We start from the raw sequence: 9458 nt of genomic DNA on the forward strand, positions 1-9458 counted from the left end.
CGGCTTCCTTTTCCCCCTTTTCTCTTTTTCGCTCATCCTTCTCGGGGCCCTGTTTCAAGGCCTAACGCGTGTGTATTTGCAAAGCCGGCATCTCTTACAGGACCCGGAATAGGAGCGAGGGAGAGAAGATGGCTGACTTGAACTCCACCTCGTGGGTTTCTTTCATACCCCAAGCTCACAGGGCTGCTTTGGGAAGGAGGATGTCACCTCCGTTTCCTTTCACCTTAACGGTGGGAAATCTTCCATTCTGAAATGAAAGCGCTGTGGGTTGTTTTTTTTTTTTTGTCCGTCTTGACCTTCATTTTCCCCTGCTTTTCAGTGCCTTTATGTCCCTTATTTTACATTCTTCTTTCGAGTCAGGGCACAGAATTCAGCCGATAAGGTGGTGGGTTTTTTTTTTTTAAATCCTTATTGTTTGGCCTTCCTAGTCCCTTTTGAACTCCCATGCCGTTGTGTAAAAATGAAAAGCTATAAGACGATTATCCGGTGGGTTTGGTTTTTTTGATTGTTTGTTTTTTAAGCTTTAACACTGCTTTTGTGCCTCTTGAATTACTAAATCTAGTTGTGGGGAAATAAAAGGGAAAGCAGAAATAAGAAAATATCCCTAAAATGGAGGAAAGAATTTGAAGTATTTTTGAACCAAGTTTGGTGGTTTGGTTTTAAGTGAATGTGGAGGAAAACCTTTGTCAGAAAGCGTTTGAAAATCATTTTGAGCCCTTCACCCTTTGTGTGCAGCAACAGCAGAAGTCCCTCAGCTGGCTGGAGTGATGACTTGGCTGAATTATAACCCTTAGCACATTCCGACTAACCTGTATGTGTCTTAAAATGCAAAACTATCTGGTCTATTCAGATGCTCTAATAAAAAAAGCCACCTTAATGGGGCTTTCAGTATGTCTGTCAAATGCAACCCAGTTGAGTGTGCAATTCGGGAACAATAACTGATGGATGCGTTATAATGCTCTAATGTGTTTCTTCAATGATTTCTTTTGACATGCTTCCTGGAAAAATCTTCCACTGACAGAATTACCAGCGGAGGAAGGTAAGTGTGCTCATTAAATCTTCTGCTAGTTCTTCTTGATAATTCATCTTTTTTTTCTTTTTTTTTTTTAAATGTTCATAACTGGATGACTTTCTTACGTGTTGCAGGAAAAACCTTACTTGAGCTTGTGATTGAACAATTTGAAGACTTACTAGTTAGAATTTTGTTGCTGGCAGCTTGCATATCTTTTGTAAGTAAGATTTTTTTTATTATTACTATTTTATAAGCTGCTGTATTGCAGAATGATGTGTTCCAATGTATAGGAACTGTACGTACTGAAGTTATTCTTTCTCAAATGGTAGAAGTATAAGATGTGAAGTAAATTGCTATCTTAAATTAGTTACCTTGCAAAGAGGTTTCTGTATGCTAGAAAACAAAATTTCAGGGGAATCTCTCATTGCATGAGTCATAAGTACGTAACTACATTAGACAGGTATTTTTAAAAGTGCTTCTCATTGAACCCAGTTTGCTTATTTGAGGTGGGATTTCCCAATGCTTTTGTTGGCTTTGAAAACTAACCTTGAGTAAGTAAGTGTTTAACTGGACATTCTTCTTGCCTTTGAGTTAATCGTTATCAAGCTCAATGTATAATCATTGGAAGACATTTTTGGATGCAGTGCAGACTGTAAATAGAATTTACATGGCGAATATTCCAGTTGCCTTCCCTTCCTGATAATAGCAAGGTGACAGTTGTTGCTTTTGACAGTGACAAGAATGATGACGGCTGTGATGGCACCATTGTTGACCAAATTTGGTAACTGACCTTTGGATAGTCTAGTCATTAAATGGACATCTTGCTTTGCATACAGGATTAAAAGAACAAGAACGCTTTTAACTTAATTTTTTTTTTAAAGCATGTTTAGGCAGTCTTTTTACATAATGTATAACTGACATGTGTCTGCTGGAAAACTGAGCGAAGGCTGAGTATAGAAGGAAGATGAAGGTTGTATGTCTTGGAGTTGGACAACAGAAACAAAAGTGTGCAGAATATTAAATTGTTTAGTAGGAGTAAAAGTTTATAGTAGAACCTTGCCCTGGAGTTGTAATTAACTACTTTAAAAAAAAAATATGCTGCAGCTCTTAGGGGGGGGAAAGTGAAAATTGTGGTGACTTTAGCTAACAGCAAGCTAATTAGGATGGGCAGAGGAGAATGTACTCTGAAGCTGTTCTGTTTGATAGGGAGAGGGTTGCCCTGTTGTGGCTGCTGCAGTATATACTGTGTTGTTGATCTTCCGCCAAGAGAGGCTTCAGCTATCCCCACGCTGACATCTTTCCAAGTGCTTTGGGTTTTGGTATGCATATACCGTTATGAGCTGAGCAATGATGGGTTGCTTTGATCTTGACCATGGAGACAGATGTGCTTTACTCTTCTGTTTCCTGGGAGGAAATCAGGCTGGCTATAGAAAATTGACTAAACAGGTCATTCAAAAGCTTTTTTTCCCCTCTTCCTCTTTCCCATTTTCCCATCCCAGCGGGTGAGAAGGGGCTGTATTTTTGTTCCTGAAAAGTCAAGAGTGTTTCTCTCATCTCATAAGATAAATGACAGTACAGAAGTTTGTTAGCCTTTCATGCCCAGGTACATTATTTGGTTTTGATAACCAAGTGAAAAATCAGATTCACCAAACTTCAAGCTTTCATTGCTGAATCTGAGTAAGTATGATACCAGACTGATAGAGGTCATAGAACATCCACTGCCAAGCCCTTTGAAAACTTGATTAGTAATTGGATTCAGTTTCTTTTTTCAATATGCTTAATTTTCCTATCTAATTAAGAGGGGACTGTGGTCTAATGGAGTGTGGGATAGATCTGGGTTCTCTGCTTCTGTGTAACTGGCGTGGTATATGACCTTGGGCTACTACTGTGCCTTTTCTGTCTCCTATTTAAGAGTTACGGATACCCGCTATAAGTTGATGTTAGTAGTAAAGATTTTCTCTTTTTAATGAAATGTAAAAGAAAGAAATAGATACAATTTTGGTACTTTAAAAGCACTTACCCTTTGTGTTTGTTTCTGGCTTTTTCCTTGCTCAGGTGACCATCTGTTGTCTGTTTTTTCTTAGGTTTTAACACTTTTTCTTGATGAAAGCATATTAGAGGCTTTTGTAGTAGCTGTAAAGAACTGTTGAGTGTGTTTATATAAAGACTGTATTGCTGCAAAAACTGGATGTAATTAACATCACCTAAATGCTGGTATTCTTTACCAGTTGTACATTGTCAACTTAAAAGAAAAAATGTTGAAGATTCAGGTATGAGAGAGGATCTCGAGGTACATATAGACCATTGCTTTGTGTCGTGGAAGCTTTTCTTACAATTGTGATATGATCATAAATCATATTAGCTTCCTACTGTTATGACTGACTGCACAGAAATAACTATCTTTAACATTGAGATCTGCATTAGATTTTTGTGCAGAAACATCCCTCTTGCATACAATATAAACTTCTGTGTTCAAAGTGCCTTTTGTGTCCTCTACTCCCACACTCCCTGTCAGATATGTGTCAGTAAAATAAATCAGACTAACAGCTGAATCTGTGTCACCCTAGCTGATTGTAGGGGTCATATGCTGCCTGTTTGTTGGCTGTAGATGCTATGTCCTACATTCCAAGTCAGAACTGCTGTTACAGATGTGCCTAGTTAGTAAAAGCCTTGTGTCTGGCTTTTGGAGATAAACAATATAAATAATTTCTGATGGCGAGTAAATGGATCTACATATAGGCTTGGACCTTGTCTTGGTGTTCTGTGGATTTGAAGCCTATGCAGAAGTAAACCTGTGGAGTGTCTTGGCAGTTCAAGGGCCTTCATAGCCTGACTTTCTAGGTGCAAGTAAGAGGATGTTTAATTTTCCATGAACTATGGCTTTTAATTCTTGCTACCTGTGTAGCATGTACTCAGATCTATAGTACTTACATGAAAGAACAGCTTGTTTTGCTGTACAAATGACTTCAGTAAGTTGCAAGATGTCAACTGTGCATCTGATGTGAAATAATTTTTTGGTAAAATATATATGCTTTAAACAGTGATGTATGCTTAACCGTGCAATCTTTTCTCTGCATCACACTTACATTGAATGTTCTTCTACAAGATGCAGCATAGATTATGAACTCTATCAAAAACTTAAGTATTAATAGAGCATCCTAAGAGCCTGCCCACTCCCCCACCCACAGTTGTTTCTTTGGTTCCTAAGCTGACCTAGAAGTGGATGTTATGGGTATCCACCGTTAGAAAACATTCCCAGATTTAGATTAAAACAATATATTGTGATTTAGTCCAGAGATTATTATAGCCTGTAAATTAGCAGGAGTATAACCTAATCTGTGTTAAAAGGTGAGCAAAGCTACCCTTGGAGGAAGTAAGATGTAGCAGTAAAAATGTTGCAGACTTTGCCCTGAAATCACCCCAAAAGCTACCTGTTAAGGTCAGTAGCAGTGAGTATGTGGCACAAGATAAGAATTGCTGTAGAACATTACACTGACATGCTTTTAACTAAACTCGGGTTACCCAATAGCATTCCAGATACCAACTGATGGGTAGGGGCGATAAAACTGTGCAAAGTAATTGTGAATTCCGTTTTACTTTGTAAAAATTAAACAGTGGGTACTATGTATCTTTTTTCCACTTATTGCTACACTAAACACAGGAATGTGTTTATTTTCAGAAATACAGAGTAGCATATCTGATGGGAGCTTACAATCTGCTAACTCAGTAAAGTTACTAATTTTGTACTTATATGTATGATCAAGATCAGTTGGTTTGCTGTGGTTTTTTGTTGGTTGTTTTTTTCCCCCTCTATCCTTCGCTGGCCAATACAAATCTCTACTGAATAATGGAACTAATCCTGGGAGATTTTTCTTTAGTGTTTCCTGGTGTTCAGCATAACGGGCATGGAACAAGTATCAGGACTACTGAAATAGTTTGCATCTGCTTAATTTTAAGCTAATTTGTATTGAAAAGAGGGTTTTCTGAGCAGTAGTTAGTACTCTGTCCAAAATATACTAAATCTTAATTCACAGTATCCTGTGAGAAGAAAACTCTCTTAAAAACAGTCCATAGTTTTACATGACCTGCTTTCATTAGTCCAGGCCTTCTTTTTGTTAGGATGGTATCTTACTCGCCCAGCTTGCTTCTAAGTTTCCATTGTCAAAATTAAAACCAAACAAAAGGTTTGTTAGGTTGCTGACAACAAACTGTTTGCTTTTCTTCTGTTAGACCTAAGCAGGTGCAGCCTGCTGGGCAACAGAATTCTGTCTTGAAAATTCCATTCTTTAATTCTGTTTGTGTTACTTGATGATAAATAGTGATCTGAGACACCTTGCCTCCATATCTTATCTAACAATACAGAGATATTCTAGAAATACAAAAAGCTGTAAGGATGCTGCTTCTTCTAGCTGTTTTCATCAGTAGTCACTTCATTGCTGGCTGATTTCTGCATTGTACCTCTGCCCCCTTTTTACAAATAACCATGAAAACTAAGTGCCATTTGCCTGTCATTGTGTGTTTTTCAGCTTAGTGTCCTGCGGGTCCACCCCATTAGGCTTTGATTAAAATAGACTTCTGCAAGCCATAGCTCTAGCAGCCCTGAAGCAAATATGCTGAATGAAAGTTGTCCTTTAAGCTACTTACATTGGCTGTTGATATGGGACTTTTATGTCTTGCTATTAATCTCCCTTAGATTTTCAGACTTGCATTTCTCTTGAGCAATTATCTTTTTTTTTTTTTTTTCCTCCCCCCACCCCCCTCCAAGCTTCTTAAATACACAGTAACTTTAGCTATTGACCATACTGCCTGAACAGTACGTTGGAGATCAATGACCTGGAAGTTAAGCTGTTCTACATTTGAGTCTTAAAGTGATTAGGGCTGAAATATGGTGGGGCCCTTCTGAGAAGTAGTCAAATAAAAGATCTGTCATTGTAAACCTCTCTAGGGTCTTAAAAGTGTGCCAGTGGAAACTTTTTGACAAGGACTCAGTGCCTTGGACAAGAATTGTCTAGTCTCTACCAGGCTTCAGCATATGATCTGTTATGACTAAAAATGGTTACTTAAATACTTGTATTCCTTGTTCTACTTTCCCTATGATTTTTACTGGGGTTTTGTGTTTGCTTCAGGCTACTGTCAAATAATAAACCCGATCTGTTGCAGTAATACGTGTTGTGTTATCACAAGTACCCTAAATGGAGTGTTTGTTAATATAGCTGTAGTCTGCTATAACAAAACCGAGAACTCACAATGTATTCTGTTATTTATACATCTATATTTACTAAAATGTTCTAGAACTACAGCTTAGATTGTTCCCCTGTTAGTAATTGTATGGAAACATTCTGGAGGGAGAAATGGAGACTTCCAGGATTAACTAGATACTTCATTTTAATCTGGTCACAGATTGATAATTTTTCCAAAAAACAAGAGTGAGGATCTAAAACATCAGATCTGTACTGCCAGGGGCTCTAATCTGAGTTCATCTGCTCTTTTTGAAATAATGTCTTATTGAAAGAAAAGATCCCTTGAAAACTTAATTTTGGTTCTCCTTGACATACTTGGATCTTGCTGTCCTTGTAGCCACTTTCCTTACCTCTTAAAGTTGCAGGCTTTCTCAATGTTGTTTTACAACACACATGGTCTTCAGTCTGAAAAGATTATGGTCTAGCATTGTGTAAAGCAGATGTTTTATTTCAGTTAACCTTGTAGGTGCCTGCTCTGATAAGAACATCACAAAATGATTGAATTTACTTGCTTTGTTGGAAACAAAATGGGCTCTACAGAATTCCAATAAAGGGAGGGAAGAAACAGATACTAAGCAGCTTTTCTGATGGCAGTGTGTGACCTTGTATATGCTAAAAAAAAAATGGAAAGGTACCATTAGCCTCTACTGTAGCTCTACAGGAGGAGTCAACAGTGCTGGTGCAGAGTAAAACCTGTCCATGATACAAGGGGTAATGCGTTCAGTGAAGACTACAACGTAGACTGTATGACTACTCTAGCAGATCAAATGGTAGAAGTTGTTCCTGGGGGTTGAAGATTAGTGGTGTGGGAGGAGGGAAGAAATATCGAGTGTACAGAGCATAAGAGATCCTAACTAAATCCCCTCTTGTCCAGAGGGATTACACAGACCCTCAAAATGTTGTCTTGCCAGTTGGAATGTTTCAGTCTTATTAATCATAACCTGGATCTTACAAGTTTATCCTTTTGTAATAAAAATTTGTTGTTGCATTGGATTTGCTTGACAGTCTGTTTTCTACTTGAGGCTTTCATCCTGCTGCTCCTTCCTTTTAACATCCTGGAGTGTTTCACAATTGAGCAATAGCTCTGAGCAGCATGTTGGTGGAATGATGGCGCTTGCTTTAGTAACGGTTTGCTCACTGCAGTCTTCTAGTGATTCAGAGTGCTGTTGCCTGACTACCAGCCCTAATTATCTCAACACGTTGTTCCTATTTACTGTCACTTTCCAGGCTTCCTGTTGCTCAACATGTTCACGAGAAAGCTCTTCCTCTCTGGTCATGTTAGCTTGACTTTTGTTCTGTAAGTACAGAACTCTGCAGAGGCCCTGACATAACCATTCAAGTCAAGTGAATGGCAGAAGCCTAAAACTAGAGTCTGATTCTAAAGCAAATGAACTAGAATAAAATCTATGTTTAGCATTTTATGCAAGTCTTCAAGTTGATTTACTTTTTAAAATCCAGTTGTGAATTTTGTCAGCTACTTGGCTCAGAATTCAACTTTAGATGTAACTATACAATTCACTTAGATGCTTCAGTTAAGACACTGCCTGTATTTGAATAAGTAGGTGCTTATTTTTCATACCTACTCACCGGAAACTTGTAAAACTATTTTCATTTGTGTGTCCAAGTTATTGGTAAAGAACAATTAACTTGGTTAAAGTTCAGATTCTGGCAAAGTTTTTGTGTTCTAAGTAGTCAAACTAACTTATCTGCATCCTGGTTTATACAGTAATGAATCTTTTTAAAAACTTTTCACTACTGTAGCTGTTGCCACAACTTCTGCTTTCGTTTGTGAAGCAAAAGTAGCACTATGTTTCCCGAAGAAATAGCTTGCTCCTTTAAAAGAAGAGCAGCCTTAGAAATGAACTTTGTACTACTTTACTAAAGATTCTTTTTCTCCTTTTCCGTTGCATGTTGCCAATTCATTCATGAACTACAAAACTACATCTTGGAAGATTGAGGGGTTTCCAAAATTGCTCAAGTCTAAGCAGTTGAACCTTAAGCTGAAACTTACCGGGTCTGAACTTTGCAAGGTGTCTGTGTAAATCAGTTAGTAATTTAAATGGTTGTGTTTCTCTCACAGGTCCTGGCCTGGTTTGAAGAAGGTGAAGAAACCATCACAGCATTTGTAGAGCCTTTTGTAATCTTACTTATCTTAGTAGCCAATGCAATTGTGGGAGTGTGGCAGGTATGCAGATATTTGTGATTTGATGTAAAAATGTTTTGGAAGGTTTTTCTGGTTTAAGAGGAAGGACTGTACAGTGTGCTGTCAAGTGCTTCATGCAATGCAAGTAATATCTATTGCTAACTTTAGATTCCCGAGAGACAACCTACCATAAAACTTCTGGAAATAAAATGTTGACTTAAAGGTAAAATGAAAGCTTCAGAAGTATTGCCAAAAAGGCAAAGTGCCAATCAGCGTGTTTGGCCACGTGCTGGTGAATGCATGAACTAGGCAGTCAAGAATGAAGGTGTGAATTTAGGAAATAAATCTTGTAAGACTAAGAAACAATCAGTTAAATTGGCTTGCAAAAAAACAGGTTTTGTCACAACTGAGGAACAAAGGATGGAACACTTGTAATCTGTTTTCTTGTCTGTTTCCTCTTGAGACAAATGCTATGTTTTAGTGCATTTATTAATACATTTAATACAGTATTAATTTTTCCTATTCAATTACTATAGTACCTATGAAGTGTACATCGAAAGACTGCATATCTGTCAAAAAGAAAACATCTAAATACAATGAATTTTTCCTATATTATCAGCTGTGAGATGAATTAGATGGCTTTTTGTAAATTGTATTGGCAGTAATATCAGTAACATATTCTAACACTTCTTGACATGCCAAACCAAAATTGTTCATATAATTTTAGTTTACTAATTTGATCGCTTCAGACAGGGCATGGTTTATTAGAATTGTTTTTCTGCAGATAAAAAGTATTCTAGGATTTTTAGGGTAATTTAAGTTCTTTATAAGGTTGGTTTTGATTTGTTGTTTTTTTGGTTTTGTTTTTTAAGGGATGGTGTTAACGTGACATGATTACTTGCTATCTTACCATGTTAGGTTTCATGCTTTAAAAAAAGGAAACCTGTCCAAAATAACAAAAATTAGGAGGAGGAGCCCTGTTAACAGGTTAAAACATGTTAGAGGGAAGCCTACACACTGGAAGTGACCAGAAGTAGCACTGAGTGACATTGCTGCGCATTCC

General features: G+C 37.6%; 1 protein-coding gene across 1 annotated transcript in view; it reads left to right on the forward strand.

Moving 5' to 3' along the window:
• Positions 1 to 9458, forward strand: part of LOC104166169 (sarcoplasmic/endoplasmic reticulum calcium ATPase 2-like) — a 42964-nt gene that overhangs the window by 292 nt on the left and 33214 nt on the right. Inside the window, 3 exon segments of the mRNA XM_009706014.1 lie at positions 1021 to 1039; positions 1147 to 1229; positions 8333 to 8437. Of these exon segments, the coding sequence (XP_009704316.1) occupies positions 1021 to 1039; positions 1147 to 1229; positions 8333 to 8437 (207 nt within the window).

Source organism: Cariama cristata, unplaced genomic scaffold, assembly GCF_000690535.1.
Source record: "Cariama cristata isolate BGI_N322 unplaced genomic scaffold, ASM69053v1 scaffold8148, whole genome shotgun sequence".
NCBI classification, from domain to species: Eukaryota; Metazoa; Chordata; class Aves; order Cariamiformes; family Cariamidae; genus Cariama; species Cariama cristata.